Source organism: Eptatretus burgeri, chromosome 7, assembly GCF_056783735.1.
Source record: "Eptatretus burgeri isolate ZD-2024b chromosome 7, Ebu_testis_v1, whole genome shotgun sequence".
Lineage (NCBI taxonomy): Eukaryota > Metazoa > Chordata > Myxini > Myxiniformes > Myxinidae > Eptatretus > Eptatretus burgeri.
The window spans coordinates 90,655,675-90,676,410 of NC_140967.1; the positions used below are offsets into that span (position 1 = coordinate 90,655,675).

Here is a 20,736-nt window from a genome sequence, read left to right on the forward strand (position 1 = left end):
TGTTGTGGTTGATGAGAAAGTGCATCACTTACTTCGTCACCATTGCATAAATCTTTCTCGTTTTGATAATTATTTTCTATGTAAAGGAATGGAGCTCATGCTAGTTTTGTGTCTCATCTTCAGGAGCAGATGGATGCTCTGTTGGACAACTTGAGGAGCTTCTTGAATGCCCACAAAGCAGACTTGTGATTCCCCTGGTCATCACATGTGAGGAACCTCTGCATCTCTTTAGGGTCCTTCAACTTGCCAAATTATGCTGCTGCAAAATCTTCGTCATGCCATCAAAGATGGAACCTTAGGTCTCGATCCTATACACGTCCTTGAATTTCACCGTGGAATATCAAGAAATTTATTATCTAACATTTCATGCTCGTCAAATTGTTTTGGAACAGAGAACATTTGTTTGGTTGGAATATGGTTACCCATGTAGGACGTAGGTGTATGGGTTATTTTGTGCTACCAATCAAAGATATGATTTCCTGGTTTCAATACTACAGTCACTGATATCAGTGATGGTATTTTTGATTTGATTTTGATGTACCATACTCTTTACAGAGCATTGGTGCTGCCGAAGCGGTTTCTTGGCAAGGGTTACACTGTGTGGTTTGCCATTGCCTTCCCAGGATTGTTTGTCCATGCTCTTAAATGCTGAGCATCAAGCAAGGAAGCAGCACGTACCATCTGTTTGTTTTTTTGTTTTTTAAAAAAGTCTTTGGTATGACTCGGCTGGGGTTTGAACCACCAACCTCCCAGACGCAGAGTCAACGCTCGAACCATTACGCCACCGAATCTGGTTAGTGATGGCATTAGTTGCCATCTATTTATTTTGTATGCTTCAAGTTGGGGAGGGAGTGAAACTGAGGAAAATTGGAATTGAGAAAAGGAAGAATGATTTGAGGAAGACAGAGAAAATATTGGGATCGGAAATGAGGGTAATGAGGGACGGAAGAAACATGTCAGGTGGGGATCAAAGATTCCGCTGCATTTGCGAACATTATGGATAGATGGCCCCATAGATGAATGAGTCAAAATCGTGAAATACTTTGAGAAACAATTTTGTTGGAGAAATTGTTGGGACCTCTTGGCCTCAGCAGTTTACATCAGAAACAACACTGGTTGTCCCAGATACTCTCCTTAATTTACAAACGTCTGTTGGAGAGTGTCTGCTGATACTGCTGTGGGCGTTATCTCCTCTTTGGGTGCAAGGGATTAGTGTAAATACTCTCACTGCTAAACGCTCTAATCTTTTTGACTTTTGGACAAAAATAGCACAACATGCTCAAATAACACAGATTACTTCCATGGCCATGAGCCGACGGAAACGATAAAACTTCGCACTTTATTTGCTGTACAGCACTTAGAACCTGACTCTCGGCTCTCAGGAGCAGCCTGGAACTCGTTATGAACATTTCCACTGCCCTTTGGGGGGGTCTCAGTGTTTGAAAGATTATATGCATTGCTTTATGTAGCCACACTACACCAATTAATCTGAGGGTTACCGTATTTTATCTTCCAAAAAAAGAGGACTCTGCGGAGAGGGACACTCTGGAAAAAAATAAAAAAAGAGGACACTCTTAAAAAGAGTTTCCTTTACGTATTGAACAATCATATCGTCGGTCTCATTCGGTGTGTTCCAGACCTCGATTAATTTTGACTGCAAACCACCGTTCTTCCAGTCGAATTACCGAAATATTAGTGGAAATATTGCGCTTGTCCGAGTCCGCATGAGATTGTCAATTAATGCCACCTTCATTTGCCACAGAGACTTGTACGTACCAGCTCTACATACCAAGCACTCGTCTTCCCATTCTCCTCGACCACTTTGAAAACACGGGAATTTTGGCTTTAATTCTGCTGTGAATAGACACTTTCGTTTTGGCATTGTGTTTGAAGGTAGTAAAATAAAATATCAAATAAAAAGCTCTTGAAGAAGGTCAAACGAGTGCGTACGGTACGGACTCAGAAAAGACACTGAATGGAGTAGTACAGACTTGTACCAAACTGTCCTGGTCCAAACATAACAAAACCGTATTTTATCGCTGTAAGAGAATGTCCAAAAATGGTTTAACCATTTAAATAAGGTTAAAAATAAGTATCCCAAATCTTAAAATTTATCCCTCTGAAAATGCCAAAGCAAAAAAAGGGCAAAATCCTGGGCATTTTTGGATATTTAACTAATTTTTCCCGACGGAGATTTAAAGACTGAAAAGGAGGACACGTCCGGGGAAAACGGGACGTATGTTAACCCTATATATTCCCGTACAGCGGCAGCAACTTTTTGGCGTTTAAAGCAGAAGTTTTGAGTGTCACGTGGCATAAGATGCCTAAATGATGCACTTGCTCATTATTCTTCTTGAGCTGTGATTGGCTGCACACTAATAGACATATGAATGATTTTAAAGTTATTTATGTGTTCGGAAGGGCAGGATGGGTTGGGGTTTAATGCTGTCTTTGTTTCTACAAACTCCTAAAGGTCTCCAGCATTAACCACAAAATGGATTTACTAACACGTCGTGTGACGAGTGTATCACCAAAGCCTTCACTGCAAACAACACTGCCATGTTCGCAGCATTGAACAAATATGGATAATAATAATAATAATTACCTCCGCTACCGAAGGTGAAGGAGGTTATGTTTTCACCCCTTTCTGTCTGTTTGTTTGTTTGTCTGCAGGATATCTCAAAAGTTGTGGACGGTTTCGGATGAAACTTGGTGGGCAGGTTAGGCGTGTGGCAAGGACGAATTGATTTGATTTGATTTTGGTGAAGATCCGAATCTGGATCTGGGTACGAGAATTATTTTAAAAAATTTTAAGTGACTTCAACATTGAGAGAAAAGGCCAAAAATGATATAGTACTGTACAGCATGATATTTCAAAAATATATTGGGCTCGATATGTTCTTGTGAATCAGGCATTACGTGGCGGAGGTATGTGCTCTACCGAGTGCCCTTCTAGTTAAGAAAGGGATTAAATGTTTTTTTTTTGTTTTTTTTAAACATGTTAGCATGAAGGACATCTGAAAATTGTCTTTTCAAACTGACAAATATTTAAATTCGACCCTCATTTGCCCAATTACGATAACACTTTGCACAAAACATATACTGTATAAGAGATAGAAGCCCAGCAAGTTGGCCTTCCAATGCAATGCCAGTGTCACGGTCGAGCAATTACACTGACTCATCCTCGTTACTTACTGTTCTTCTTCGCTGAATTGTGTCAGATTATTTTATTTTATTTCTTGCACAAGTTCAATTTTGCATCACATCGGTTCAGCGATTTTTTTTTTTTTCACTCGGGGGGAGGGGAGGGGCAGTAGTTTGTTTTTCCAAAGGCTTCCCTGCTGTCGGAACTTACCCGGGTCTACAGGCACTAGCTTACATCATCAGCACCCCTTTGGTATAATCAGAGTTTTTATTTGACAGGACAGAAAAATGTATGGCAGGATGTAATGACTAAGCTTTAAGGCACCTTCATGTTGTTTTGTAGTGTCCCTTAAATAGGTATCCATGTTTTTTTTAATTTAATGAAAATACAACAAGCAAACACAAGTTTCCACCTGAATATATGGAACAGTTTCAGTAATGTTTGAATTGTTGTTTAGTACTCAACGTGTTCACCTTCTCTTGCAATACACGTTTGGAGACTTTGAATGAAATTGCCAGTTACATATACGCAGATTGCACGGGATATGTATGTCCTGAGCAGCTCTTGCGATGTGATTTGGGCGTGCGGAATAAAATGTGTCTTTGATGAAATGCCACCAAAAAAAATAAAACTCGCAGGAAGTCAGATTTGGGGATCTTGGAGGGAAAGCAATGAGTCCACCATGGCCAATCCATTGAAAGGGAAGGTGGACATGTTGAGAAGCACACAAAACTTCAAACATTGCTCTAACTGTTCCATCTAAGTTTCAACTGTAAAGTTGTGTATGCTTGTTGTATTCCATAGATAAAGATGGGTACCTGTTTAAGGGATGCCCTGGATTGGGATCACGTGAAGAAGCTTTGGGGTCCCGGATGGACATTGAGCCGTACAAGCCGTTCGGTTTGGAATTATTCAGGATGTGGCTGCTCGTTTGCACATGGCACATCACCATTTCTCATCACCAATTTTACTTGGCAAAAAACCGTAATCAGCACTTGAAGTTAGTAGTTTCCTCATTTAGGTTGTCAGTGGTTCTTTGCTTTGCACATGGCCAAACAAAATGGAGTTCCATATCTATTTTGTTCCTTGATGTGAACGATGTTTCTTTGCTTCACTTTATTGTTCGTAATCATATTATTTCTCGATTTTTTTTTACCCCATCCTTTATCCCCATTCTTTCCAATCTCGTATGCACTATTAATTATTATTGTTAAGTGCTACTCGCACAATGCTGACCGCAGGCAAGATGGCCGAGAGGTATGCACACTCGCCTCTAAGCTGTCTAACCTGGATTCGAATCTCGACGCGGCTATAAACTGCCTTCCTGGTGTTTCACAAGCAGGGTGATTCATCGATGTGTGTGCCGTCCCTCAGATAGACGTTAAACCGGGTGTCCCGTCTGCCGGCATTCGTTGGTGGACGTTAAACATCCCACGGTGTCTTTTGCAAAGAGTCGGCGAGGTATCACAAGCACCGTGAGCTAATTACAAATTCCTGCTCGAACCTACGTGTTGGATACAAGCCAATAGATGCTCCAAGGGGACACTGCATCACCGGCACAGCTGCACCATCAGCCAACGATGCTACCCTGTAACCTTGTGCTGCACATGAAAGAAGAAGAAGACGGTGCCGACACTTTGCTTTGTAGCCCATCGGTTTAACTGACCTTGCGAGAAGGTTTTACTCGTACACTGAGAATTTCTAAGTAATATTTGTTGCATAATTCTGAATGAATTAGGGAAACAAATATCCAGCTCAACATGGTACAGAATTTCTTTATTCCTTCAAATATCATTGACTGTTGGATTGGAATGCATGATCTTGTTTTCCCACTAATGGACGTAGTGGCTAATATGCAAACAGTCACAACCCCATTATGGTTTGTTGGATTGCACAATTCATCGTTCGCGTAAAGCAGAAATTCCCAGCAGGTGGAAGGATTTATCAATGATCATCCGCAATCATCACAAGTTTCGACCTGAGGTCCGGCATTGGCGTTCCACTCCCCAGCAAAGGCATCAGAAGGTTATTGGGCATCCCTTGGTATCAGAAGGTTATTGGGCATCTCTTGGCATCAGAAGGTTATTGGGCATCCGTTGGCATCAGAAGGTTATTGGGCATCCATTGGCATCAGAAGGTTATTGGGCATCCGTTGGCATCAGAAGGTTATTGGGCATCCGTTGGCATCAGAAGGTTATTGGGCATCCGTTGGCATCAGAAGGTTATTGGGCATCCGTTGGCATCAGAAGGTTATTGGGCATCCGTTGGCTTGTATGTGAGCGAATGTGTTTTTCTGAGCACAATTGATGGGAAAGACCTCTGGAATGTTGTCATCCCATTGAATTTTTTTTTTTGATGCATCGCAGCTTGCTATGTTCATTTACAATCGGATCGATATGATACGATCAATCGGAGCTTGTTTGATGCATTGGTATAAAACAGATTTCTCAACTTTTTTTCTTTTCTTTTTTTTGTATACATTGTCGAGGCTCATATGAGAGCTAACACACAACAGGGGGGGCAAGAGACAAGAGAGGTGGGAGAGGGAAGGACAAAACAGTGGGGAACAGAGACATTAGGAGATCTGTGGAAGGGAGAGGGATGGGGCAGAGAACACTGGGTATACAAGATGGATGGTCTATTCAACATCGGGGTATACAACATCTGAATAATAGATGGTCATACCAGATGTAGTAATAAGTTGGGCTCTGACCAGCTTTTCCACACTGATGCCAGTGTTGGTATAACCAGCAGATCACGCTGGAGAAAACATGGAAAGCCATTTCCTCCACCTCCTCCTCACTAGAATCCATGTTCTGTGGATCGCCACGTCCGAGCGGTGACACTTTGCCGAGATTAGACATTTTTCTTGTGTTGAATTTCAAAGCAAGTTACCAATTCATCTGAGGCCAGTGTCTAAGGGTCAATCTATTTATTACATATGCAAGTTTGGAAGAAATTTTGATCCTGTTTCAGCCCTCCTCACCCCATATGCATTGCCATTCCCCTACCCGCCGTGCGTACGTACTAAATAGATGGCCCTTCTGTCCGTATGATTTTTGTGCCAAGTACACACGAAACGAATACATAGAAGCGATATGAAGAATTGTTTAAGCAAGTAGCATTTGATAGTACTGTGGTTTTAATTTGATATTAAGGTAGATGTTCTTACTTTCATACTCCTTTGCTTTGGCTGAGCATTGATCGATCGATGTTAAATGTAACATTCCTCGTAGATCATGGTATAGTCATTAAGAGGTCTCCACATTAATTTTCCTGCTTTCTCGGTTAACCATCGGTGAACTCAACGAGCAATCGTTCCACCGTCACTACATACCCTGGAAGGTAATCCCCCCCCAAGCAGAATCGTTAGGCTAATGATTCGTTTCTATTATATATCTCTTTCTTGGTTCATCCATCTGCATTGTTGTCATGTTCGTAAAAAGGGGCAATTGTTTGCTTCATTGTTTGTAAAAAGGGGCATTTGTTTGTCTCATGTGAGGCCAAATCCTTATCTGTTAGTCTGACCGTAATTGTACATCATGTATCACTGCTGGAGAGAACGCACACTGTACTTATTCCATTGTAAAGTGTGCAGAGAATAAATTCCTGTATTTTATGCCGTGTCCTGAGTTTTCTGTACGGTTAACCCTGAAATGTGCGATAATATTAAGAGAATTCCCTTTCGACCTTTATTATTACAGACCATGACCTGCTGCCGTACTCCACTCCTATTTTGGCCATTATTACCCCACGTATGGAGAGCAAAAAATAGGGTAAAGCAATTGTGTCACTGCTGTCTGTCTGTGTCTGTAAACATCTGTTTATAATCGAGATACTACTTAATTTAAATTGAATGTTACAAGTAGGGTGAATATACTGGTTCTGGCTCACTTTTCCCCATGTAAATGAATGGGGGATTTTCAGCGATTCATATTTTTTTCCCTAAAAATAAACCCCCTTTTTATCCCAAGGTATATTTATTTGTCTCCCCTTTTAACCTGGGGACACTTTTTTTTTTCTTCAAATAATCCATGCAATAAGATAAAGATTTGTTAAAGGTGATTTGAAAGAAATATCTGAAACGTCTAAGCCTCGGGACACTCTTTATCAAATAACCGATGCATATTGTTTAGCTCACTCATTGAACCTATAAAGATTTGTTCATTCTCAAATTCCTTCAATAGTTTAATTTTCTTTGCACAATAATCCCCATCTAAAATATTGAAAAACAAAACATTTGAATCTTTATATTTTTTAAGATACCCCTTTTGTGCCATTACGAAATGATAAACTTCTCTTAATGCTCTTGTTTGACCACCTCCTGAGCCACATATCATTTTGAGATTATAGTAAATTGTTTTTTCATTGTTCAATTGATAACCATCAAAGTTTTCAGTCCATTCAAGGATATTCATTTTTTTCTTTACATCCTCTAACTTACTAGTTTTTAAATTGATTCGCTTATTTGTTTTATTTACCTTTGTTTTAGTTATTTTTTCAATAAGACTTATTTGATATTTTTCACATTCATTATGTTTTCCATTTATATACCAAGACTAAGATTTTCTCCACTCTTTAGTTTGATTAATACTTGGTTTGACCATTTATATATTGCGAAAAAACGCGGCGGTAGCCCTTAAAAAACCCTAACCCATCTTCCCATCGTTAAAACACAATCTATTCTATTCACTCTATCATACAATATCCATATGGAACACAATCTATTCCATTATCTAAAATAAATCTCTTATCATCAAAGGCTCCTAATGCCTTTTTATTTACTTCTTCACTATATATGTTATATTTATAACTTCTTATTGTATTCATTTTCCTATATTCTTCTTTCTTATTCATCAAACAATTATAATAATTTCTAAAAGTTATTGATTTCTTTATTACATATTTCTTTATTCCCTTTAACCTCTTATCAATCTGATCACCATACTTATAAGCATATGCCTTTGCTCTCAATCCAATAAACTCACTCATTACTTTTCCACCCAACTCATCCTTAAACTTACCAATAACCTTTTCATTCTTTTTGGAAAATAACTCACTCTTCTTGCTGAAATTACTTGTATCATATACTCCAATATTTTTCTTCATATCTTTATAAACATCATCAGTTTTTATATCTAGGATAAAACTATCAGTGTCCATATACAACAATGAAACATTTTCACCATACTCTTTCTTTAAGTCATTATACAAATAATCATACATCAATATCTTTGATAAATCAAGAACTGCTGTTCCAATATAAATTGGTTTATCCATTATAATACTTTCCTTTTTCATATGAATTGCAGAAAAGTTCTCTGAAAAAACCTCTTCTCTCTCAAAACTTGGTTTATTTATCAATCTCGAAGCTTCTTTCCAAGATGTTGCGAATCTAATGTTTTGCCTGTTTCTAACATTTTCCAGAGTCTTTCCAAATACAGCATTATTCATTAATTTATAAAAGTCCCCTTCAAATTTTACTTTTGTATTTGCTCTCATATCTGTATTGAATTGAATATACTTTTTCACCCAAGGACTTTGTTTAAATTTTAAAACTCCATGAATTTTAGCTACTCTCAATCCTTCTCTCAAAAACTGTTTTAAGCTTCTCTGATGCAAAACATATCCCTCTTTATCATAGAATGTTGTTAATAACTTTTCTGTTGATTTGCCTTTAATATTAAAACTTTTATGATAATCACTGAACCATTCTTTCTTTGGGGTTTCTTTCTCACATGCAAAAGGAAGGTCTTTATGCTTATTATGAAGATCACTCGGGTACCTCAAATCAACTTCAAAATAATAACCTTCTTCTTCGTCATTCAATTCCTCTTGAGAAGAAATAACAATATTCATCAAAGCCTTTTCATAATCCTTTTCTTCCACCCACTCGAATTTACCATAAGGCAGAGATTGAGACATTGCCCATCCATACAAATTATTAGCATCAAAATACATCAAATAATTACTATCTTTTTCACTATCATAATTTGGAAGATATTTATTATTTGCTTTAGCATATCTTTTTGAACATACTTGTGATATTCCACCTCTCTTGGACTTCTCAATCATCAAAAGCATATCAACATCACTGATTAAATCTATATCTTGTTTTGTCATTTTCAACATTGCACTCCAAGCTAAACCAGGAGCTGTGAAATAGTGGGCAGGATCTAATCCATAACAATTTTTATTATGACAGAGTGATCTAAAAGCTTCAAACACATCAGCTAACAATAAAACATCTGTTTTTAGATATAAATCATGATATTCTCCAAGGTTCTTTATCTTAAATATTTTCCATATTTTTTGTGCGTGTTTATATTCCTTATCACTTATCTCTTCTTCATAAAGGTTATTATAGAAACTTTCTTTTGAAGGAAGTTGTGTTTCTTTAAGTCTCATAAATGAATCCATATAATCATAAGGATAAATTCCCTTACTTGTAAGAATTTTCTCTTTACTTTGAATTTCATTCCTTGTTTGAATTTCCTCTCTCGTGAGAATTCCTTCTTTAATCAGAATTTCCTCTTTAGTTAGAATTTCATTCATTGTTCGAATTTTCTTTATAATTAGAATTTCATCTTCAGTTAGAATTTCTTCATTAATTTCCTCATTAATTCGAATTTCCTCTTTACTTTGAATTCTCTCTTTAATCTGAATTTCCTCTTTAGTGAGAATTTCCTCTTTTGGAAAGAATGAATTAAGATTTGGAAAAGAGTCCGTGGAGCTTAGATTTGATGCGAGGTAGGCTAGTGGTGTTCCCATAAACTTGTAAGAATCTAGAAACCTAATACGAGTTAAAGGTTTTGTGAATATCATTTTTGTAAATGAAATATACTTTTGACTTGTGTTTGTTATGGCAGAAATATTCCCTGGTGTTTTTGAAAGTTCATTTATAAATAGATGTGTATCATAGTTGGCGCTGTTGTGAAGAAAGACTGGAATAAAAGAAGGTAATTTATAATTAAGATTACAACAGGAATGAGCGGGACCTCTATATTTACCAGTAAGATGACAATGATCCTTAACTTAAGACTCCTTAATTTCCCCCTCACAAATATGACAGATATTGTTCTTTCTAAATTCTAATTTTTCTTCTTTGGTTAATTTCATCGGTTCATTTGTTTCTTTCATTAATTTAGTGAGTCTTATACAATCCTTTTCTAATCGTTTTACAAACTCTTGTGAAGCATTTTTTCCACTATAATGTTCAAGTTTATTATACTTTTCTCCAACAGATAATTTGATATAATAACAGAAACCACAAGGAATATGTTTTTGATATTTATTTGTATATGATTCTTTTGGATTTGGAGAAGCAGTATTTATCTTTTTAAGGATACACTCAAAATCAGCGTATATCACAAATGGGTGCATGATAGATTTATTATAATCTTCAAAAGAAATCTTTTCACCAGGTTTAGGCATTGTAATTACAGCTGATTTATGATTACTACAATATTTTGAATGTTGTTCTAATCGTTCTTTTGTATGAAATGAATTAAGACATCGCTTACAAGGATATATTTTGTTTGCTGTTCTGAATACCTGAGAAGAGATTAATCTTGGTAAATTATTGATGTATGTGTAATGTGAATTATTTCCAACACTAAAATATAAAAGATCAATGTGTGTTTCTTCATTTTTATAGTTGTTTGAAATTTTTTTAATATTTGAACTTTGTTTGTATCCGTTAATCCATATACATTAATAGAAAGATTATTCTTTTTCTCAAATTTAGGAATATCTGTTAGTGGCATTGGGAATTTAAAGTCTTTAATGTCCAAGGTATTCTCATATTTCATATATTGTTTTACTCTTTCTGAATTACATTTTGGTGGATGAAAGTGAGCAAGAACAGACCAGAGAAAACATTTATTATCATTGTTCTTAATATTAACAACTGCCTTCTTTAGTTTTATTTCTTTTGGTAATTCAATATAAGAAGAAGCTTGAAGAGGGTTTGATTTTAGAATGTGTATATCTAAAAAGATGATTTTTTTAATATTGTATCCACTTCCTACCACTGTATTATCAACATCCTCCTCTTGTTTTGATAGTTCTTCATAAACCCCACTATTCAAAAAATCTTGAAATGATGTTATAAAATGAAGATCTGTTCTCATATAAGGAGTTTGTTCTTCATCTTGTCTTTTCATATTCATTTTCACTCCCATATAAAACTTTAAAGTTTTCATTTCTTTTAATGTCTTTTTAATAACTTTTTCAACATCAGGTTTCACTATTTCAATTGATTCAGCTATTGATGATGGACCGGGTTCTCCAAATTGAAAAATCCTTATTTTTATATGCCCTTTAAATGCCCCATCAGTGTTTTCAATATAATAGTCTCCCTTTACTTTAAACTCATTTTTCTTGTGTTTTTGTGATTGAAGATGTTTATTATAACTTCTCTTCAAAACATCCTTTGAACAGATATCACAATGTTTTCTTTCCAACTCAAGAGGAGATATTTTATGAAATAGATTAAATGTGTGTTTGTTGGTTCGGAGGTGTTTTCTATAATGTTTATATTTGTGATTACAAACATCGCAGTATGTTGTATTCACCATATTTATATAATAAATCTTTGCTTAAACTAAAATTTTCTTGATGAAAATTTCGTTTATTTTACAGGTGAATCTGTGCTTAAAACCATTTTATCCTCCAACTTTTTCACTTAATAAATACAATGTTTCAAGACACAAAAGACAAGTTTCAATCAATCTCTTCATTTGTTAAAGATACTGAGAAATATGTCAAGGATGTAAAATTGAACAAAGACAAATATAACAACTATTGGATAAAAACAATTATGGTAAATAATATGAGTTCTTCAATTTCCTTCAGTGGAAGGGCTTTTAGTATACCTGGTAGAACATCAATTAAAGTATCTCTAACAAAAGTTTCTCCTCTCCTTCTGGTAATATATTCAAAACTAGAAAAAGCAATGAAACAAGAAAAAGTATCAAAAAACAAAAACCTTATGGATGAAGCTTTAGAAAGAAAAGATAAGACCATCTGTAATATGCAAGGAGAAATTTGTATTTTTTTCAACAACCCTAATGATGTAAATCCTGATGAAATAAAGGATGTAAATATATCAGGTGAAATGACATTTTGTTCAATAGTAGTTAACGATCATTTTAAAATTACCTTTAATATAAAAAATGTTGTCGTTGAATCTGGTAATGAAAAAAAGTATATCGATATCGATGGTAATATTATTAAATATGAGTCAATATACAACTGAAAGTATAGATGAATTTCAGTTTAAGTAAAGTTTTACTTTATAAATATGCTAGACTTTCCTGATTCTCCATATGACAAATTTGAGAATTGTCCTGCGTGTGAAAGACGGGGATTAAACACAGAGTCAAAAGCCTATAAACAATGTATATTCTGTGATTATCTTCTAATTAATGATAATAAAAAATATAAAAAGGAAAATAATTCTTTTAGATTTACACCAAAAATGAATTACTTTACAAGATTGATTAGAGAAATGAATGTAAAGTATGAGGGTGATAACACACCTTTCCTTACAAGGGAAGAAACTGAACGTATAAGAGAAATGTTCAAAGGATTGTTGTTATATATTATTCATGGATGTGATTTTTAGGGAAATATCAACACAAGATATTGTATAAATAAAATAATGGATTATCTTGAAATTAAACCTGAACTTAGGATAAAATATAGAGTTTCTAAAAAAGCTAATAATAAATTAAATAACCTGTTTTCCACATATATAAATGAATGATTTTTTACCCATTTGGGAAAATAAGATAAAATTTAACAACCATAAAAATCTCCCAAATTCATTAAGATGTCTCATAGTTGGTTCAAGTGGATGTGGAAAAACCTGCTTACTTTTAAAGATGCTCCTCACTCCCAACTTTTTAGATTATGATAATTTAATAATTTTCACAAAGTCGAGTTTTCAACCAGAGTATCAACTACTCTCACAAGGTTTTAATGCTGGTCTTCAAAAAGAAGATATAATCGGTTTATTTAAACGTCAAAAAACCTAAATGATTATAACATTGAAGATATAATTCAAGTATTTTGTGATACACAGAGATGTAAAAAGAAATCAAATCCTATAACTTGTATTCTTAGTGATAATACGGATGATATACCGTCTCCCCAAGATTTGGATAAATCAAAAAAGAACCTCGTTATCTTTGATGATTGTGTTAATGAGAGAAACCAAATGGTAATGGACAGCTACTACACAAGAGGGAGACATTCTTCTTGTAATTGTATTTATCTTAGTCAATCGTACTTTCAACTTCCTCGTCGTTCCATCAGAAACAATGCTAATACTTTTATTTTATTCAAGTTAAATTCAATAGATATCAATAATTTTTGGAGAGATAATTGTTCTACATTATGTAGTAAAAAGAAATTTGAGGATTACATGAAGCACACGACTGAAAAATATAAATATATTGTTGTGAAACAAGATGAGATATTAAGGGATATATTTTTTGTTTTATAAACAATTACATATATAAATGACAACTATTATTGTAAATCTTGTGGGTAAATCTGCTTCTGGAAAAAAACTTTCATAAATCAAGGTTCTTGTGTAGTACAAATGAGAATATTGTAAATTTACTTAAAAAACACCCCATGATACGCATTGTATCAACAACAACTAGAGCAATAAGACCTGGAGAAGTAAAAGGTGAAGATTATCACTATATTTCAGTGGAGGAACATATGCGATTGAGGAATGAAGGTCAAATATTTGAGGAGGTTTCTCTTGGTACAACAAAATATTCACATTGTAAGAGTGAGTTAAGGAAACTAAAATCTGGTGGTCTTGGGATATTAGAAACTAATCCAGAAGGAACGAGACAAATTATTAAACATCTGAGCGGAGTGAAGATTTTATCATTCGGTTTGATGTTGATGAAGAAACTCAACGCAAACGTATGAAAAGCAGAGATGCAAGTATTGGTGAAGAAGAAATTACAACTCGCATTAATGTAAATAAAGAATTTGATGAAATATTTAAAGAAAAGGATTGATTTGAACACATCTACTTGAATGATGAAGAAAAGGAAAATTTCCCTGTTGATCTTCACAATTCATTAAATGATATTTTACAATAAATAAATGGATGCAAAAGAAAAAGCAAGAAGATTTAAGGAACATCAAGGTCAGGTCAGGTCAGGTATGGGAGCATGTGCCAGAACAGCACGTCGCTGCGTCCACTTTCCGCCGGTACTCCAGGGGCCTCCGTCTGGCCATCCCCCAGGCAGATGCCAGGCCCATCCCCATCTCCTTGAGATGATGGTCAACCTGTTGAAACCATGAGGCACGTGGTCGACCCACTGGCCTCCTCCACTCATGAGACTCCCTCGCTGAGAGAATCTGGTGAGCAGGATCAGAGTCAGGAAAACGAGCCACATGTCCATACAGCCGCAACTGATGCTCACGGACTATGCAGGTAACAAATCTCATCCGAGTCTCTCTCAGCAACCGCTCGTTGGACACAAAATCCGACCAGCGATAGCCAAGGATTCTCCGAAGAGACCTGGTACCAAAGGAATTAAGTCTCCGTCTCAGATCCTTGGTCAGAGTCCAAGTCTCGCACCCATAGAGCAAGACTGGAAGTACCAAGGACCTGAAGACCCGGACTTTCGTCCTCCCGCACAGGTACCGGCAGCGCCACACCCCATGATCCAGTGAATCCATGACTCCCCAGGCCCGACCCAGACGTCTATTGACCTCTGACTCGCTGCCAGCAGAGACATGAATATCACTGCCAAGGTAAGTGAATCTCTCCACGACCTCAACATCCTCACCACAAACAGACACAGACAGGACAGCAGCATCCAAGATGTCACCGAAAGCCTGGATCTTAGTTTTGACCCAAGAAACCCGTAATCCCAACGGCTCCGACTCCTCATTCAGCACCTCGAGGGCCCCCAAGAGGATGTCAAAAGTCTCCACAAAGATGACTGCATCATCTGCAAAGTCAAGGTCCGAGATCTTGACATTCCCAAATGACGCACCGCAACTTGATCTCTCCGACATCCTCCCTAGAATCCAGTCCATACAAGTGCTGAAAAGTGTGGGGGCAAGTACACATCCCTGACGAACTCCAGTAACAACTGGAAATAAGTCAGAGATGGTACCACCACACTTCACAGCACTCTCAGTACCAGAGTAGAGTTCAGACATCAGATCGATCAGTTTTGGTGGCACCCCACGAAGACCAAGAATCCTCCAGAGGACATCCCGATTCACTGAATCGAACGCTTTACAGAGATCAACATAGGCTGCAAGCAGCCCCTGCCGAAACTCTCGTCTGCGTTCGGTGAGGACACGAAGTGCAAGGATACGGTCAATCGTTGACCTCTTTGGTGTAAAGCCTGACTGCTCTGGACGCTGGTGCTCAAGCAGATGGTGGCGAACCCTATCGAGAATTATCCGAGCAAAGACCTTGCCCGGCACTGAGAGCAGCGTCACCCCTCGGTAGTTGTTGCAGTCTTGGCGATCACCCTTCCCTTTCCAGAGAGGGACAACAAGGCCCCTCTTCCAGTCAGTTGGCAGATGCCTGTGTTCATGCCACTCATGCCTGTGTTCCAGGCAGAGCACAAAACTGCATGCAACGACACGAGTGCAGCATTTCCACCAGCCTTGAGAAGTTCGGCATGGATGCCACAGATCCCTGGAGCTTTGCCCCGTTTCAACTGGTTCACCGCAGCCCGTGTTTCCACAAGCGTAGGTGGACCACAGTTGATTCGAGGGTCAGCAACAGGGATTGTAACACCCTTGACGTCCAACTCGACAGTTGGGGGATCAGCCTGGTACAACCGCTCAAAGTAACCGGCCCAGCGGGCCTTCACTTCAGACTCCTCTGTCAAGAGCCTACCACTCTCTGCTCGAACTGTAGTGCTCCGAGGGATGGGCTTGGATGAACGTAATGCGCGAATTCCCCTGTAAGCGGGACGAGAATCACCTGTCCACAGGTGATGCTCTACCCCCTCACAGATTCCTCGCACATAGGCCTCCTTGTCCACCCTCAGTGCACGTACAGTTTTACGCCTCAGCTCCCTGAACAGCTCAGCTCTGCCATTCAGCCTGGCCCTGCGACTCTGGTCTATGATATCCAGTGTCCCTTGAGAGACAAAATTCTTCTTTGCCCTGCGGTGAGCTCCAAGGCATCCACCGGCAACATCAAGGACGGTGGTCTTGAAGGCACTCCACAACTCTTCAGGACCCCCCAAAGCACCCAGACCCCCCAAGTGTCCACTCAGCCTGTTCGCAAACTCCTCAGCTACTCTCTCATCCCTGAGCTTGGCAACATCCAGCCTCGGCTGGGATGGTACCATTCTCCAGGATTTAAGGTGCAGCTTTAGAGTTGCTACAACAAGCCTGTGGTCAGTATTGAGGAACTGAGCACTCCGGTAGACCCTGCAGTTCTGGATCATCCTCCAATGACCGTCAATGAGGACATGGTCAATCTCCTTTGCCACACCGCCAGCGTTGGAATACCAAGTCCAGCGATGAGCTTGTGGGCGCTGAAACCATGAACCAGCCACCCTAAGTCCATGACTTCTTGCAAAGTCAAGGAACTTAGTGCTATTCTGGTTCATAGTTCCTGACCCATGGGGACCAACACACACCTCATAACCATCCCTCTCAGTTCCAGTCGATGCATTGAAATCCCCCAAGACTAGAAGTGTATCTCGTCTGGGGCACTGATCAACCACAGACTCGAGTGTGGCGTAGAATGCATCCTTCACGGTGAGATCACTCGCCTCAGTCGGAGCATAAACAGAGACCAGGGAAATGACACCTAAGGAGTGACGAATCCTTAATCTCATAATACGCTCGTTGACCGGTGTTACCTCAATTATCATTGGGGTCAGCTTATTGGACACAGCTACAGCAACTCCTTGGGTATGGTAACCATCAGAGCGACCAGACCAATAGTAGGTGTAACCACCCACCATTATCTCTCCGCAATCCGGTCTCCGAACCTCAGAGAGAGCTGCAATCCCGATGTCCAAACGCTTGAGCTCAGATGATAACAGAGACAGGTGATCATCCTCTCTTAGGGATAGGACATTCCAGGCACCCACCCGAAGGGACCGCCTCAGGTTAACCCAAGGAGACCGCCGTCTGGTGGACGACACCTCAGCACCACTCCGACACACTCTCCCGCAATCTGACCCAGGGATGTTACCCCGTGGTTTCCCTCCTATCAAAGATTGGGGGTCCCGAAGGCTTTGCCCCAATCCCGTCATCCGGTGAGCTGCCCTGCGAAGGGAAGCTGCACAGGAGGTACTCCCACGGAGTGGGTTTTCAGATTTTTTTGCGTTTTTGCGTTTTGCGGAATGAAGGGTTTTACGGTGGCCGGAGTGCAAATCCTGCCACCAACCTCCTAATAAGAAGTGACCCAACTGCAGGAGGACGTCCGCAGACACAGTTGGGCACTAGATATGGATGGCCGTTGGCTCACAAGGAGCTCCTCCGCCCTTTGAGAGTTGGTGAGGTTTGAGTTGGTTTCATCAAGAGTTGGTTTCAAAAGTTGTAAAACAGCAGGAAGACATAAAGAAGAAACGCAGACAGAAACTAACGGGCGAAGAAGCATTTGAAAGAAAACAAGCGAAATTTTTTAAACCACTTTTAAAAACTTCCCAAGAAAAAATGAAAGATGTTTCCACATTTCCCACAGTAGAATATACTCCTAAAAAACTTCAAATGTTAAAAGATTTTGATCAAATGACGGAGGAAGAATTAGAGCAATTAGGAGAATTAAAGGTATATGATGATGAAGGTTTATTTCAACAACTGGAAGAGATTAATCGACCCCCTGATTATATTGTGAATGCTCTTCAAAACAATGAATATTCAGCGGATTCAAAAACCAAAGCAGGACTCATTCCAACAGAACAACCAGCAATATTTCATCTTGTTCAAGAAAAGGTATTGATATTTAATGATGAATTAAGGTTCTTGGGTTCTGCTCAACCCCCTGTTAAACTAACTCCGAGATTAATGTTTCTTCTCACAAAAGATGGAAGACAAGGTTCAACTGTGAGGGATGAATCAAAGTATATTGATAAACCATTGGATATGAAAAATAATCATGATAGAGTATATATTGATCTGCTGAACACTCTAAATTATAGGGTTAGTATTTCTAGTAAAAGTAGGAAAAATGAGAAGGAGAAACACATTATTCAGGCTTTAAGTATCCTTGGTTCAGGTATTAGTTTTCTTCCAAATGACCCATCGCAATTAGTTAATAGACTGTTATTGTTGTTAGGTAGTAAGAAGGCTGGAAATAACAATTGTTTTAATGAAGCATCAGCCATTTTAGACCAGTTGATGAACATGAAAATAATTAATAAATCTCAATATAAAGACATTTTATCTCATATTAAATAAGATGAGAAGCACAATCCTGAGTTTTAATTTCACAACAAGCGACCACACATCTTCATTCCCATACCCACTACAACTTGACCAAACAAAAAAATATGAGGCATCTTTATTGTCCATGGAAACTTATTATACCTTATTTAATATAACTGATAAAAATGACAAGTTTAGTTATAATCCCAGAAGTGGATACAAAACGATAACAGTCTCACCCGGAGCATATGAGATTTCTCAAATATCTTCCGAAATTGCTCGTCTTATGAAAGAACAGGGTGATGAACCAAAAAATATTGTTATAGACATTCAAAAACATACTTCAAAATCAACGATTAAAGTTAAAAATAACTACAAGGTTGATTTCACAATTGATAATTCATTTAGAGAGTTATTGGGTTTCTCCTCAAAAAAGATTGAAACTAATGGGACATTTTACAGTGATAATGTCATTCAAATATCCTCAGGAATAAATTCGGTGTTAATTCACTGTGATTTGATTGATGGTGCTTATAATGATGGAAAAAAAACAAATACAATATTTTCATTCAGCACATACTCAACCCCAATTGGTTATAAATTCAATATGGAACCCAAAAATTTGGTTTATCTCCCTGTGTCAGGAAAAACCATACACAGAGTAAATTTTAGGATAACCGACCAAGATAATCGTATGATTTCTTTTAATGGAGAAGTTATATCCATCAGAATTCACCTACGTGAAGTTTTCCAATAAATAAATACGATGGTTATTGTGAGGAAACACGAGTTGAGAAAATATAAAATAATTACAGGGGATGGGATGTTCCTTTCCCCATACTACAAGGGTGAAGGTATGTATCTTGGTAGAGGATACTATAAACCTAAGAGACAAAGGGGTGTTGGACATCAATTTAGAGGAGATGGGATAATTGATACTCTCATGGGTATTGGTTCAACTATTCTTAAACATAAAGATCGAATTGGTTCAACTGCTTCTGCTGTGGGAAATGTAGCAGGTGCTGTAAAGAGCATAAAAGATGCCCAGAAGGAATCTCATAAATTACAAGCAATAAAAGAAATTAAGAAAGGCAAAACTCAGTTGTCCCCCCAAGAACGACAGAAAATAATTCGAATACTTGGATCAGGGTTTCAAAAGTTTTAACATCTTTTTTTCCTAAATAAATACAAGTATGGAAGCAATTGATAGTATCTATGATTTTGATGATACTATTATTATCTCAAACTCCACTAAAAAAGAAGATTACTTCAAGGTAAATGCAATAACTGGAACAGACTGGAATACGAATGGTACAAAAAGTTTTGAAATAAATAATCAACAAACCTATTTGAATCTCTCCGAAAGTTTCTTGTTGTGTAAATTTAAATTCACTAAAGCTGGGAATAACACAAACGCTACACTTGTAAATGATTTCTTCTGGAAAATGTTTGATAGTGTGCGTTTGTATATTGGAACACAAGAAGTTGAAGTGGTTGATTATGTCTGCTGTATCTGAAATGATGAAATTTACACTCTATACATTCAGTGATAGAATGGGAAAGGGGTCTGTCGAAGGTTTTATTCCTGATATGTCAACGGGAACAAACACAGACCCTGGATATACTCAAAGGAAAGGAATGTATAATGATGATACAAAAGCAGTAAATAGTTTTACTGTGGCAGTTCCTCTTAAAGGTATCTTTGGATTTTGTGATCATGATAAAGTTCTGCATGGTCTTAATATTAGATTTCAACTACAAAGGAATGATAATGAAAATAGATTGCTTTTTGGTGTTGGTAGTGCTTTTGGTGAACAGAATAAATTTGTAATTGAGGAAATGAGTTGGTATATCAGTGAATATACTCCTAATCTTAAAACAGAAGAGATGTTGAATAGAAGACTTCACTCAAAGAAACCACTCAGTGTATCATACCTCAAAAGAAGATGTCAACACGTTAAACTCAACCAAACCACTTACACGTGGAATTTGGGTGTTCTGGAAGGAAAGCCACGATATCTGTGGATCATTTTTAAAAAGCCAGATGGTGATACTGCGACTGATAAGAATAATGCATTGAGTGATAATGCTAAGGTGAAACAACTTCGCGTTTCTCTAGATGGAACATTTTATCCACGAGATAGATTGGAAATTAATTGGGAAAAAAATGATTTTGCTGAAGCATACAAGTCTTACCAAAA

General features: G+C 37.7%; 1 protein-coding gene across 3 annotated transcripts in view; it reads left to right on the forward strand.

Moving 5' to 3' along the window:
• The window catches only part of LOC147023773 (protein Jumonji-like), a 58,574-nt gene that overhangs the window by 29,786 nt on the left and 8,052 nt on the right, over positions 1-20,736 (forward strand). For 2 of the 3 annotated variants that reach the window (XM_085889560.1, XM_085889558.1), the window contains exon 20: positions 124-6,764. In XM_085889560.1, the coding sequence (XP_085745686.1) occupies positions 124-189 (66 nt within the window). In that variant the 3' untranslated portion in view covers positions 190-6,764. Of the gene's footprint in view, positions 1-123; positions 6,765-20,736 lie in introns of those variants that run through there. The other variant, XM_085889559.1, reaches the window with a different exon arrangement.